This window comes from Nanorana parkeri, unplaced genomic scaffold (assembly GCF_000935625.1).
Source record: "Nanorana parkeri isolate BGI_ZX_2015 unplaced genomic scaffold, ASM93562v1 scaffold75, whole genome shotgun sequence".
NCBI lineage: Eukaryota > Metazoa > Chordata > Amphibia > Anura > Dicroglossidae > Nanorana > Nanorana parkeri.
In genome coordinates, this window is record NW_017306343.1 from 1,909,832 (window position 1) to 1,924,791 (window position 14,960).

Consider the following 14,960-nt stretch of genomic DNA (forward strand, 5'->3'; position numbering starts at 1 on the left):
CCCCCCCCCCTTTCTTCATCATTTAAACATATCTGTTTTGCTTGTGTTAGATCAGCGTTACTGGACCCATGGATATATTTTAATCTCCAAAGAAGTAGAAGATTGCGTGCCGCTCTTTTTGAAGCACCTGGCTAATGAAATATACATGTGTGGGAAAACCATCAACTTATTGAAATTATGCTGCCCCAGGGTATGTACCAAAAGTCTTGTCATTTGATGTACACTTTGTGTAGAAATATTAAGTGGGTTTGTCATTCAAGGCCTGTGATGTTTGTGTCTGCTCCTCTTTATAGAAGTTTATATTGGCAAACGCACTCATCAATTTGTTAACAGCTTTACAGCAAGGTGCACATGGAAGGCCTTATACAGTAAAACAGCAAAAAGTTTTCTCAGCACACTCGCCAGCATGCAAAAAAGTTTAGAGTTAGGAACGCACTTTATAGAGGTGCCTTGGCGCGGCTGTGCGGCTTTCACATTTTCTGCAGAAGATGTGTATCTAAACCTCTGTTTTTAACCTTAGCGGTGAGACAAGTTTTTTTTTTTGCATGCTGGCTGGTGAGTGTGCTGGGAAAACTTTTTGCTGTTATATTGGCAAACAGTTTTTGCGTGTATATTACCATAACTCTTCCTAAGCACAATGTGAGTTAATAAGTTAAGATGTAAACCTAACAACAGGTTTATAGGTGTATCTGGATGACCAACTGGCACAACATTGTTTTACAAAGTAATGCGGCTGGTTATTTGCAAAATGGAAGTTTTATGATGACTGATAATAATGGCACCAGTTCGCAAAAGCTTTTTTCAGGCCCTTACCACATTGATATTGCACGTTATGTAGTTGTGTAAAATCACAAAACTTACTAACTCTTATGTTTAAAAATTCAACATTCTTTGTAGGTGGCGGTATAGCAACCTGTTAGGTTAGTTTAATGCCTTTTTAGAAATAAAATATGCTTGAAATGCAATTCCCAAGAGGAATGATCTTTTATCACTTGGTATGGAGGTGTAGAATCATCGCCTCTCTCAGGGTGGGGGTATGACAGACCTGTGGTGCTATCTGATGCTTGTTCCCCTGTGGGGAAATGAGGTGGATGGAAATTTACCCTTTTCCTCCATTTTTCATGAACCTAATGCTTTTGCACGACATGAAAAAAAGCAGCATGTAGTTGTTGTTCTTACACAACGACAAATGTTTGTGGAGTAGTAGTTATGAAAAGAAAAGAAAAGCCTAATACAACAGATTACGATTCCTTATATGTTGAAATTGTGATCTGGATCAAGTAACACCGCACAGCCATATAGTGAGTGGTGAAATTGTAGGAATCTCGCAGGCCACGTGTTCAAGATGGTTTACTGAAGGCCCCATCCCATCTAGCTCTTAAATACACCAGGATGCCAAAAACATAGTCAGGCCTGGACACGGTAAAGACCTTCCTGTGCAACAGCTTACATGTGCCAGAATGCACTGTACAAAAGTGTTAAAATAACAAGCACAACATTGTTTTATCATAGTAAATGATAAAATAATGTCATGCTGTTAAAATAACATCAGCCTGTTGCACACGTGTACACCCAGTTTACTCCTTAGCAATACCAATTCAAGCTTTTTTGAATGTAATGTTTTATTGAGCAAAAAAAAAAAAGCGGTAACCCAAGAACACATAAATTGTGCTGTCATTCCACTGAGATTTGTGAATTGGCCATGTTGTCTTAAGACTGCCAGTAAAAGAAGGAAAACTCCACATGTGTACATAAAGATCTTGTGACTGTATGACTTCTGTATATAGGGTAAAATGTGAAGTATTTTTGTGTTGCAGCATTATATTTGCTGGTCTGACATCCCCGTACCTCGAATATCTGTTACCTTTTCCTTGGAGGAATTAAAGGAAATGAAAAAAGACTGTGCAATCTATGTGGCCCGAATGGAGAGAATTGCTCGAAACTGCAGCATCAGCAAAGAGGAAAAGGTAACAACAAATTCTCTAAATTTGCACATTTGCAGTAAGCATGCAAAATTTGTAAATTTGGCCCAGTAATAACCTCTCTTGCTCTTAGCATGCCTCAGGTTTTTGTGCTAGTGTCCAAGTAGGATAGATGTCTTTGCGCTGCGGTGAAAAAGCTTTATTTCGTTAGGTTTTTTTTTTCTTTCTGCAGTCAAGATTCCTGCTACATCACTGTTGTCACAACAGCGTACGATCGCGGGAAATCCCGCGATCGTACGAGAATCGAGCAGTGTGAACGAAGACGTGCGACCGTTTCTACTGTACGGTTGCACGTCTTTTGTCTAAGGAGCACGCTAGAAAACCAGCCGAGAATCGTACGATTTTCGGCTGGTTTGAACGGTGCTCGGGAGACAAATGCCGAACGGGCCGGTGTGCGCATGCGCACACTGCCCGTTCAGCATTGCGGTCATTGGAAGCCCGCCCCTCAATGGGGCAGGCCTGCGATGATCGAGAGTACGATCTGCCTGTCCAAGATAGGCAGATTGTACTTACAGTTTTTTTAAATCACTTTACAACCATCGCAAGACTAAGGTCTTGCGATGGTTGTACAGTGTATGGCCACCTTTAGCTTTACTTTGGAGTGCCATACCTGGACCTCACTGGTCTAAATCTCATGGCACTAGCCTGGAATGTGACCTTCAGGCACTGGGCTGTGCGTTATGGTGAGATGCAGAGTAGTGTGTGGGCAGATGGGGGTGTGAAAGGGTTGGGGCTGAGAGGGGTTCAGTGTCAGTGGGAGCCTGGGTCAGAAGTTAAGTGTGGTAGGGATCTGAGGTTGGGGGGGGGGGGGGGGGGGGGAAGTCTTCTTTCTCAAGCCGAAGAGCTTCGGCTTGAGAAAGAAGACCTGCTCTTCGAAACGCATAGCCAGCTTTTGTACTTCTGTACTTCTTGTTTTTTCTTAATTAACAAACGTCGGACACCCCGGTCCGCATTTCTAAGGAGCCGCACACCAGGTACTCTAACCCATACTCCTACACCCTCACCTCAGTGTTAGCGCTGCATCAGGGGACATTTCTCCCAATTTTTTCGCTGTTTTTAAAATGTCTGCTTTCACTGCAGAAGGGGTTAACATTGAGGGATTTAATCGTATTCAAGACCTAGCCTGGTATCCTGAGTTATGCTGCTGCAGTCTTGTGGTGCAACATGCTGCTTCCTAGACATATGGGGAACAGTCCCTCAGGTGCCTCCAAATCTTGCTTCACTAATGGCTCAGTGCCCTGAAGGGCCTTACACTGATGGCCTTGAAATCCAGTGCTGCAGATATGCCTGCTCTAGATGGTCCCCTCGCACTGACATCACCGCTGAGATTCCTCTAGTTTCTAGAAGACCCAGCCACTGGACAGCCAATAGGTGTATTGTGCATGTCATGCAGGCAGGACCAGTAATCCGCTTTATGTAAAATATAGCATTATACTTGGATGCAGAACTCTCATATACCTGTGTTGGCTTTCTTTTCAGGAACTGCAAGCAGAGATTGCAAAGCAGGACCTCATCATTCAGGCCCGAGAAACAACAGAGAAACTTATGGAAAGATTTAAAGGTTAGAATATGTCTATGTCACAATTGTTAATAAAGCCAGTTTTTCTAAGGTGCTTTTCATGCCTTTTTTTTTTTTTTTTTGTTCTATTGCTTGTTGCTGTAGATATGGAAATGGCTGTAAAAATGTCTCTAGACACAAAAAAGAGAGACCTGTTTTTGAAGCTGAAAGAACAGTATGAGAAAGATCAAGAGGTATTTGCAATATGGTTTATTACTGTATGATATGTCCATAAAAAACCATGGTCAAATATAAGATACTGTAAAGTGGTTTCCTAAAGAACTTCTATCTGGAGTCCGGGTATGCTGGTCACTGAATTGCAGTCAATTCAGGGTAGATTCAGAAGTGCCTGGCAACAAGTCTTTTTAGAGGACTTCATTAGAAAGATTGTTTAAACTCTTGTAACTGTCAGGGGTTACAAAGGGATTTTGAAAGCCTCCATCCATGCTTAGTCACACAGTTTCGTGTACACGTGCTGCTTTTCCTAGGAGTGGGTGTCTTACAAATAGGAGTACAAGGTCATGATATAATATGATATAAGTTAAGGGGGGGCACATCTGTATTTAATTTAAAACGTTAAAGAAGTTGGAGCATCCAACATGACTTTGATCTGCAAGAATCAATATAGAGCAGCTCAAACAGATGAAGGGATACTGTTTTATCTACTGGAATGGGACAAATACCTCCCAACAGCTGCATCTGCATCAGATCATTCTCAGCAACAGGAAGTGCCTGGCAGAAATTAAGTGCCAGTGAAGATATATGTATATATCAGTGTAAAACATGTGTTATTCCTAAATGAGACTGAATTATTTATTATGACTTGAATGCAGTTCATATGTTTTTAAGAGCAATGTATGCAGAAATCCAGATAATTTTGATAGGTGAGTTTTTTTTGCTGGCAGCTGTTTATAGAGAACTTGCCTGCCCATGTTTATCTTACAATCAAGTTAATTATCCACTTTTAACAGTACTGTTTTGTATAAATATCTGTTTCATTATGTTTACAAAGTAGAATATTCAGTTTCTTATATGAGAAAGCTGTATACCTTTTCTAAATGCATGTTCTTAAGTGAAAGTTGATACTCAATGGCTCTACTTCCAAAAGTTAATAAGTCACTGGAGCTAGAGAAAATTCTGATTAATGGGAACACATTTATTTCTTGAATGTGAATGAAAAATACACGGTCGAATATATGGTTGGCTGCCATACATGGTGTTGTATATTTGCATTTAAAGTGAGTCTGTCACTTTAACAAAGTAAGACACCGCAATATAAATTGGTGACACCTAGAGGGTGTCTGGCCATGTCAGCAGCAGCTTTTAGTTCCCCCACTGTGCCCAAATGCCAGGAAGCTCTGAGCTGGAAAAGCTCTGACGCTACTAGAAAGTGACGGATCTTGCCCACTCCCACCTACACTATACATTCCTACTGACTAATCAGTATGTTGGACCAGTAGTAATGTCAGAGAGGGGGTAAGCAAGCTACCAGAAAGTCATGTTTCTCTGATCAGAGCAACCCTGCTTTTGGACATAGTGGGCTTCTTCAAACCTGTCAAAGTGACTTTGACAGTCAAATGAGCAGATGCCCTCTTCATTCATTTGCAGCAACAAAACAGCCTAACTCTTTTTTTTGCACACAGCGACGGCTGGCTGCCGAGCAAGAGGATGCTGATGATGATTTTAGTTATGCCCGGGAGTTGCGTGATCGCGAGCAGAGGCTAAAAGCATTAGAGCAGGAACTGGAGACCAAAGCTAGGTAAATGATTTTTAACACTTTAATTCTATATATATTGTATGGATTCTCATAAAATTTCTATATATTTCTATACAATATATAGTATGGATTCTCATAAAATTTCTATATATTTCTATACAATATATAGTATGGATTCTCATTTATAATTCTCATAAAATGTTGATTTTTTTTTTTTAAACCCCTTTTTACATGAACAATACACATATGGTTTACATTCATACGTGTATTTACTGTCATATAAATTGCATTTCTTATGTACTGTATCCCTTATTTATCAACCCTAGGATGTGCTTCAGAACAACCCATTGAGGTCTTTTACTTGAAACTTAAGATTACTAAGGGAACCTATTTGTTTCATAGCCCTACAGTTATACAGTCTGGTAACCCTTAATAAAAGTAGATAAGGGGGCGCTACAGTAATAGTATTTGTTGGCTAACTCACTAGATTTGTATGTTTTCGCCCATCAGATTTTCTTAGTTAGCCTAATAAAAAATACCTAAGGGTTTTTAAAGGTAATGCGTTCAACAGGATCAAGTTCTTGCCAGTTATTTTTAATATTGTGGGGCCAAACACAAAGTGGTCCCTTTGCCAGTGGGGGATTTGTACACACTTGATATAAACTGTACAACTTATACATGACTGGAAGGAATGTAAAGAAAAGTAGGAGGAGATGGGTTTTCCATTTCATTTTCCAGCTCGCAAAGATGATTTATTGTTGCTTTCCCGACCTTCCCTCCATAGACAGGAACTTATAGATCATTATAGCAGACTCTCTGAGGAAGCCACTCGGAAAGAGCAGAGAGCGCTGTGGAAGCTCCAGCGTCATAAACTGGAAACTGCTCGCCGGAAGTTCTTCTATGATGATGAAAAGCACCTACAGGTTTATAATTATTTATTGTACTGTCATCTGCTGGAATGTTTAATACTTTTAGTTTGATTCGTGATAGTACATTTATTTTCTTTTAAAGGCGTTGTTGGAGCATAATCCTGTGGCCCAGTCTACTGAAAAAATAAATACTTCACCACCTCCAGAGGTACAGTGTGGTGATGTTTCCCCGACATCCGTACCAGTAACCAACCAGTTATGTGAGGTTTGTAGTTTGTTTTCTCAAAAGGCTTAATTTAAATTGTGCAGGTCTGTTTATGAAGCGAATGCAGGATTCACTTAGTCTTGAGGTTACTAGTTCTAGCATTATGAGGTAAATAACTAGATGAAGTTGATCTGTAACTGGAAATCCGTAAATGATTCTCCATTCTCTTCTCATTTTAACATAGTTATATATTATATTTTTTATTTCTCCTTTTAAACTTTGTTTCTATCAATGTGTTAGTTCATCTAGTAAAGGCAAGAGAAATGTGTATGTTTTACATGCACGTGTATTATTATTATTTTTTTTACATATACATACTCTGCTTATGCCATTTTTTTTAATCATAGGTTTACTTTAAAATCCATCTCCGGGCAAAGAAAAAGAAAAAAACTTACCCTTGCAGTGGGGCTACTACTGCACTGCAAGGGTTAAGTGATATTTTTTTCTAGGGGACTCAAAGCAGTTTTACTTACCTGATCTTGGCTTCTGCAGCACTCCAGGCTGTCATCTTCCAGGACAGCCATCGAGATATAGGCTCCGCCTGCCTGCAACAGGAATCCAGATGTTGGAATGTCCCATGTCATCAAGTCTAATGCAGGTCAGTGGACCTACATAAGACACAATAACATTAGCAGTCCTTAAACCCCTGGAACAAATGTGAGAAGAGGCTGCGGCAGCCGGTCTAGCAGCCTGGACTGAGATGGGAGAAGCATTAATCAGTTAAACACCTTTAATAGAATCCCCTGACCAGCACTTTACCCTTGCAGTGCGTGGTTAGCCACACTGCAAGGATACGTTTTTCTGTTTGCTCGGAGATGGGCTTTAAGTTACTTTTAACTATAGATTCCTTTGTTCAAGCATATTAAATTGGCATTTTTGGATAAGTGATTTACAAATATGTCCACTAGTTCATTAAAAGTATGTGATTACGTAACTTTTAGTTGTTTAAATCCCTATTTCTCTCCCGTTCATTGAAGGACACAGGGAACAGATCGGAGATCCTGTACTGTAGGGTAATATCGCCACCTGCAGGAGAAGGACGCTAGGCACAAAACGAAAGACCAATTACAGCATCACCTGGATCTTCCATGTTCCCTGCGCGGCTGCTTGACATAGATGCTGCGGATGGTCCACGTTCCCCGGCGGTATGTATAGCGCTGCGTGGGCACGTGGTGGTGATGTGGGGGTCGGTGGGGGTCTGATCTCCCTTTGGGCTTCCTGACCTCCTTCAATGGGGACTCCCTTGCCTTGCTTGTGGCCCTAGTTTAGCAGCTATATTACCGGGGACATGGACTGTGGGGACGGTCTGGCCGCAGTGCCCTGTGAGGGCTTCGGCCTCTCTTCAGGGACATCTCCCACGTCCCCCCTTTGCGCGGCCTGTACTTCTGCGCCCCTTTCCCAGTCTCCCTTGGTGCCTGTGGGGTCTTTGGGTGGGGGGTCCACCGGCGCTATGTTGTCCTTTGGAGGCTTTTTCCACCACTATGGACGGTTTTGTGTCCCGTATGGAGTGCGCACCGACGCAGCGCCCTCCACGGAAGCGCGCTTTGCCGCCCCCCTCCCCGGTCCTTTCTGGGGATTCTGAGGAAGAGGAGGAAATTTCAGCTGCGGCCGCGCAGCCCGACCTGGGGGATTCCTCCCAGGCGGAGTCTGCTAGTGACGAAGAGTCTGGGACTGCCCTTATGGTACAGGAACGCGAATTGGTCACGGCCTTGGTTCGCGCTGTGCGGGAAACGCTTAAAATTGAGGAGACTCCGAGCTCTTCTGCGCTCCCGCCGGTTCCTTTTGGGACGCACAGGAGTAGGCGTTCCACTAAGGTTTTCCCTTACGTTCCTTTTTTTGATGCCCGAGCAAGTTGTTTTCCATCCCCAAACGCTTCTCGGTTCGTTATCCTTTTGAGGAGTCCTTCCTGTCCAAGTGGTCTACTCCCCCCGCGGTGGATCCGCCGGTTTCCCGCCTGAACAAGGCTACGGTCATCCCGGTGGAGGATTCGCCTTCCTTTCGGGATCCCTCGGATAGGAAGGCGGAGGCGGTGGCGCGTACTATGTACTCGGTTTCCGGGGCTCTGTTGCGCCCCGTGTTGGCTTCGGCCCTGGTCTCCCAGACCTTGACTGAGTGGATGAAGATGCTGCGTCAGGGTCTTGCAGAAGAAAACGTGTCTCCTGCTTATGTCGACCTTACGGAACAGGTGGTGCAGGGTCTGCAATACCTGTGTAATTCGGCCTTGGATGCGGCACCGTTGGTTTCCAAGCTGTCTGTGTCGGCGGTTACTCTTCGGCGCCTCCTCTGGCTTAAATGCTGGTCGGCTGACCAGGCTTCCAAGAAGGCTCTGACGGAGCTCCCCTTTACGGGGGAGCGTCTGTTCGGGGCTACCTTGGATGAGATAATTAAGGATTTGACGGGCGGTAAGAGTACCTTCCTACCTCAATCTAAAAAGCCTAGGGAACAGCGGCGGAAGCCGGGTCCTTCCTTTTCCGCTCACAAGCGGCTTTTTCGTCCGCCTCCGCCCTCTGAGAAGGGCGGGAAGTTCAACAGACCGCTGCCTTCCCAGGCCGCCAAACGCCCCTGGCAGCCCAGGAACGCCAAGCCTCAGGGTAAGCCCCCTTCGGCATGAAGGCCTGCCCCCATCCCGGCATTCCAGGGTGGGGGGACGTCTTCGGCTCTTTGCGAGCCGCTGGCTGTCCCGCGTCTCCGACACCTGGGTGCGGGAATTGGTGTCCTCGGGCTACAAAATAGAGTTTCTGTCACGTCCCGAGGAGAGGTTTTTTCCTTCCAACATCCGTCTTCCCCACAGCGCTTGGCAGGCCTTCATGGCGCGGTGGCGGGTCTTTTGTCCCAAGGGGTGGTGGTTCCGGTTCCCTCCTCGGAGAGGTTCAGAGTGTTTTACTCAAACCTCTTTACGGTGCCGAAAAAGGATGGCATTCGTCCCATCCTGGACCTCAAGCGGTTGAACGTCTTTGTGCGCGTTCGATCCGCTCTGTGGTGGCGTGTCTTCACCAGGGGGATTTCATGGCCTCCCTAGACATCAAAGATGCCTACCTTCACGTTCCTGTTTGTACCTCCCACCAAGGCTACCTTCCCTTTGCGGTAGGGGACAACCATTACCAGTTTGTCGCTCTGCCCTTCGGTCTGGCGTCGGCACCTCGGGTGTTCACCAAGGTGCTGGCCCCGATCTTGGCCCTGTTGCGTGGTCGGGGGATCTCGGTGGTGGGGTACCTGGACGACCTCCTGCTAAAGGCGGAGTCGCATTCCTCTCTGGTGGCAGATCTGGCGATCGCCGTTCGGTCATTGGGGGAGTTCGGCTGGCTCCTGAACTTCCAGAAGTCTTGCCTGGTACCGACCACTCGGTTGGAGTATCTGGGGCTGATTCTAGACTCCACCTCGGCGCGGGTTTTTCTACCCCCCGCGAAGCTTCTGAAGCTTCGCTCTTATGCGACGCTACTGCGGACACGTCGATGGTCAACGATCCGGTCTTGCATGCAGGTCCTGGGCCTCATGGTGGCTTCCTTCGAAGCGGTGCCTTACGCTCAGCATCACACGCGGGTTCTGCAGAGGTCCATCTTGTCGCTGTGGGACAAGTCCCCCTTGTCGCTGGACTGTACGGTTCAGTTGCCTCGGGAGGCGAGGGCCTCCCTGGTCTGGTGGCTTCGGTCTCCGTCCCTGGTGTTGGGCAAGTCCTTCCTTCCCATTCACTGGACGGTGGTCACCACGGATGCCAGCCTGTTGGGCTGGGGGGGCGTCCTGGACATCTGGACGGCTCAGGGCCGTTGGTCGTCGGAGGAATCTCGGCTTTCGATCAACGTGCTGGAACTTCGGGCGATCCGTCTCTCCCTTCTTCACTGGACGGACCGTCTTCAGGGACGGCCGGTCCGGGTTCAGTCAGACAACGCCACGGCCGTGGCTTACGTCAACCATCAGGGCGGCACACGAAGTGTGGCCGCGGCTCGGGAAGTGGAAAGAATCCTAGCTTGGGCGGAGGTGCATGTTCCGGCTCTCTCCGCCGTGTACATTCCGGGCGTGGACAATTGGCAGGCCGATTATCTCAGTCGCCAGTCAGTGGACCCGGGAGAATGGATGCTACATCCGGAGGTGTTTCACCAGCTCTGCCTTCGCTGGGGGTTCCCGGACGTGGATCTCCTGGCGTCTCGCCTCAATCGGCGGGTGGCTCGGTTCGTGGCCAGGACCCGGGATCCTTGGGCGGATGCGGTGGACGCCCTGGTGGCGCCGTGGGATTGCTACGGTCTGATTTACGCGTTCCCTCCACTGTATCTGTTGGCGCGTCTTTTTCGCAGGGTCGCGGTGGAAAACGTCCTGGTCATCCTCGTGGCTCCGGATTGGCCGAGGAGGGCGTGGTACGCAGATGTGGTTCGGTTAGTGGCGGACGTCCCCTGGCGCCTGCCACTCCGTCCAGATCTTCTATCTCAGGGTCCGGTGTTCCATCCGTCTTTACCGTCGTTGGCTTTGACGGCGTGGCTGTTGAGAGCCAGGTGTTGAGGGATCGTGGTCTCTCGGATGCGGTTATCTCTACGATGTTGCGGGCTCGCAAGCCTGTGTCCCGACGGATTTACTATCGAACTTGGAAGGCTTATTTTGCCTGGTGTGAGTCGGTAGGATTTCCGCCTCGTTTGTTTTCAGTTGCCAGGATCCTCGCCTTTTTACAGCGGGGTGTGGATCAGGGTTTGGCCTTGAGTACGATCAAGGGCCAGATTTCGGCCTTGGCGGTCCTTTTTCAACGGCCGATAGCTTCCAACGCTTTCGTTCGCACTTTTGTGCAGGAGGTTACACGTATCGTTCCCCCTGTTCGCTCCCCGTTGCCGCCGTGGGATTTGAATCTGGTGCTCTCAGTGTTGCAGGAATCTCCCTTTGAGCCTCTGCGTGACACTCCAATTCTGACTCTATCTCAAAAAGTTGCCTTTCTGGTGGCAGTCACCTCGATCCGCAGGGTCTCGGAATTGGCGGCCCTCTCTTGCTCGTCCCCGTTGCTGGTCCTGCATCGGGACAAGGTGGTTCTACGGCCTCGACCGTCCTTCCTGCCGAAGGTAGTTTCGGCTTTCCATCTCAATGAGGACATTGTCCTACCTTCCTTGTGTCCGCAGCCTGTCCACAGGAAGGAGAAGGCGCTGCACTGTCTGGATGTGGTCCGCGCCATCCGTGTTTATCGGAGTGCTACGGCTGCGTTTCGGGAATCGGATTCCCTGTTTGTCGTTGCAGATGGCCCCCGGAAGGGCCGGGCTGCCTCGTCGGCTACCATCTCTCGATGGTTTCGCGACACGGTCTCTCAGGCAAATGCTATTAAGGGGCGTGAGCCTCCTTTTTCTGTTACGGCCCATTCTACAAGGGCTGTTGGAGCGTCCTTCTCCTGCAGGTGGTGATATTACCCTACAGTACAGGATCTCCGATCTGTTCCCTGTGTCATTCAATGAACGGAGAGAAAAGGATTTTACGGTGAGTACCAAAATCCTATTTTTCTATCATATTATAAAATGCAAGAAAATAACACGCCACAAAAATTTGGAATCAAACTTTGCATAGAACATAATAATTCAGCAAACTTTCTAAATCATCTCTTCGGGGAAGCCTATCCCACCTCAACCTAACCACTGAACTATCACATTCTCAAATAATTCATCCCCTCACAACTATCTCCTCATGTATCACTTGCCCCTCCTTTTAGATTGTAAGCCCTCACGGGCAGGGCCCTCCTTACCATCTTGTCTTGAATTGTATTGTAATTGTAATGTCTTCCTTGTATTGTAAAGTGCTGCGCAAACTGTTGGCACTATTTAAATCCTGAATAATAATAAATCCAATTTCTTCTTAGATTTTACTTACTGAAGCAACGTCTTCAAACGTCAATACCAATGAGGAAGGAACAAGAGATGACAACCTCATTCTTGCAACAGATCTCTCACCATCTGAAGAAAATAAACAGTCTACTTTAAGTATAGCTGAGAAAGAAGACACGGATTCTTGTCTTCCAAGCCTGTGTACTTTGGATGTGGAGTTTGCAGATTTCCTCCCCGTGACAGCCTCTGAGAAACAAGATACTGAACAGACTAGTGAGCTCTCACAAGTGCATGATGCTTTAAAAGACATAGGCTCAGATCTTGCAAAGGCTAAAGATACACAAATTGTTACACTTGAAAGTGACTATGACTTTAACACAGTGTTGAAACCAGTCCCAATTGCACAGGTTCCTCAAGGACACATACAAATTGGAGAATATGTATCCGATGAACAGCCTAGTAGGCCACGCTGGAACATTCATGGTCATGCATCAGATGCCAATATTAAAGTTGGAGAATATGTTCCTGATGCAGCTTTGTCCCTTCCACAGCCTAATCAACATGGCCATTCTTCTGATTCTCACATTAATATTGGGGACTTCATGTCTGATGTCCAGCCTTCAAGACCTCACTGGAACATCTATGGCCATGTGTCTGAAGGGCACATAAACATAGGAGAATATGCTTCTAATGTAGAGTCTTCTAGGCCCAGACAGAATATTCATGGGCATTCCTCAGAGGCAAATATCAAGGTTGGGGAGAATGTATCAGATGTGGAACCTTCAAGACCACGTTGGAATGTGCATGGACATGCGTCTGATGCCAATATCAAAATTGGAGAAAATGTTTCTGAAGTTGTTTCCTCACGACCTAGGTGGAACATACATGGACATGCTTCACAGTCCCACATAAAGATTGGCGGGCTGATCTCAGAGTCTTTAAAACCATGCTGGAGTTCTTTTGGTCATGCCTCACAATCCAGCATTAAAATTGGAGAATGGTCTCCCTCAGATGATACTGTGACACCTAAACCTAAAACAAATTGTGCCCATTCTTCTGACTCCACGGTCCAGAACGTAATTTATGGTGAAAGAAAAGACTTTGAAAGGCCTTCTGAAACTCCAGAAACAGAAGACATCCCTTCAGAACAAACATGTTCATCAGACCCTGTAACTGTATTATCACCCTCCAGTTTGAAAGGGGATGAAAGTGAAGGAGGCCTAAAAGCAGGTGTGTACTGTACTTGTGGAATGTATATTGGAATATAAACTACCATTAATCTCTTTGTGCACAAACCTGGGCTGGGGTTTGGTAGCTAAACCTCTCCTTCTTGCTCTTAAGATTAATACTTTTGATTGAATTGGCATAGTCAAGTTTAGTTTCTAAGTTGGCCAGAAATGTGAAACAATGATTACCGTATCATGCCAATTTTTAGCCTTTTCATTTCAAAAAGACTAATTATTTTTACTCTGCCTAATTCAAAATCAGCCAAGGGACTTTTCAAATCTTGTTATGATTTTCACCCCAGTTAGCACCAACATATTACTATTACTTTTGTTACTTTGTCCAGAAGCACTACACTTGGTCTATTCCAAAACTCACAAAAGATCACGCTTTGACTTCATTTACTTTGCCCCGAGACAGGAGTAAATCCAATAGATTTATAGTGCAGTGATGCCTTCTGGGAAGGTCTGACATAACATTCTGCCCAAACTAATAAAACACTCCTTTTTATGAGGACTGACAAATGAATCTGATTAGACGTGTTGCTGAATGTGGATGTGGTCCTGCTTTCAAGAGTGAGTAGTATATTTAGGCACAAGGTTGGGATTCTCTTTTCAGTAAGCTGTTAATTGTCATCATTGATGTTGTTGATTGGTGCTGTTTGGGTATCCATATCATACTGGATCATATTTACACATCTTTTACAATTGGTAAGATGTATTAAAATACATGTATATGCTTCTTTGGCCACCTCTATTGGTGGTTTTTAATGGATAGTGATAATCACTTAGTGTAAAATGTGTCATTTGATTATATTCATCCTTTTTTTTTTGGGTGGGGGTGTCATTTTTTTTTCCTGTTTCCACAGATGAAAATATGACTGAAGACAGCAGACCAGCATCACCAGGTTTGCCTACAAATATAGAGGTACATGATTTTTTATGTATAATAAAATCTATTTGAAATTATAGTATTTAGTATGATGTAAAGGTACAGATGAATAAAAGAAATCTCCAGAAATAACTCCAAAATCAGCAAATATGTAAAGTACCTAGATATTTCCCTATGTGTATATATTTTTGGATACACCGTTTGAAAGGGAAAACATTAACCAGAGGTTTTGGCCTGTAGCATTAAATTATGTTATGGATTATATTCTACTTTTTGTTGGTTTGGAACAACATATCAGACATCAAGTAACCTACAGATCCAGCAGATACATAGCCATCCCCCCATCTACTTTATTTGATCAAAGAAGGTTGGCCTCAAATGCTGTAAAAGGATTTTTTATCGTTTTAGTGCTGTTACGAATACAGCCTTGGCACTCCAACTATGATGAAACTACAACTCCTATTATGCCGTTGCCCCTGGGAGTTATGCCTGTGGCTCTCTGATTCTTGCAATGCCTCAAGGATTCCAAAACAGCTGGAGTGCTGAGGTTGCCTGCCCCTGTACTGTAGGCATAGTGTACATTTCCTTTGTGGAGTTCTGCCATAAGATACAGTATATTCCTGACCAGTGAAAACAATATGAATGCAGATTTATATGTTTTAGGAAGTCTT

General features: G+C 45.3%; 1 protein-coding gene across 1 annotated transcript in view; it reads left to right on the forward strand.

The window, feature by feature from the left end:
- Positions 1–14,960, forward strand: part of TUBGCP6 (tubulin gamma complex associated protein 6) — a 34,444-nt gene that overhangs the window by 9,824 nt on the left and 9,660 nt on the right. The window contains exons 9-23 of the mRNA XM_018576721.1: positions 51–190; positions 1,818–1,967; positions 3,462–3,543; positions 3,646–3,734; positions 5,184–5,299; positions 6,042–6,180; positions 6,269–6,391; positions 7,975–8,205; positions 8,289–8,576; positions 8,703–8,982; positions 9,183–10,758; positions 10,800–10,995; positions 11,242–11,427; positions 12,210–13,404; positions 14,285–14,325. Coding sequence (XP_018432223.1) covers positions 51–190; positions 1,818–1,967; positions 3,462–3,543; positions 3,646–3,734; positions 5,184–5,299; positions 6,042–6,180; positions 6,269–6,391; positions 7,975–8,205; positions 8,289–8,576; positions 8,703–8,982; positions 9,183–10,758; positions 10,800–10,995; positions 11,242–11,427; positions 12,210–13,404; positions 14,285–14,325 — 4,832 coding nt within the window. The remainder of the gene's footprint in view (positions 1–50; positions 191–1,817; positions 1,968–3,461; positions 3,544–3,645; positions 3,735–5,183; positions 5,300–6,041; positions 6,181–6,268; positions 6,392–7,974; positions 8,206–8,288; positions 8,577–8,702; positions 8,983–9,182; positions 10,759–10,799; positions 10,996–11,241; positions 11,428–12,209; positions 13,405–14,284; positions 14,326–14,960) is intronic.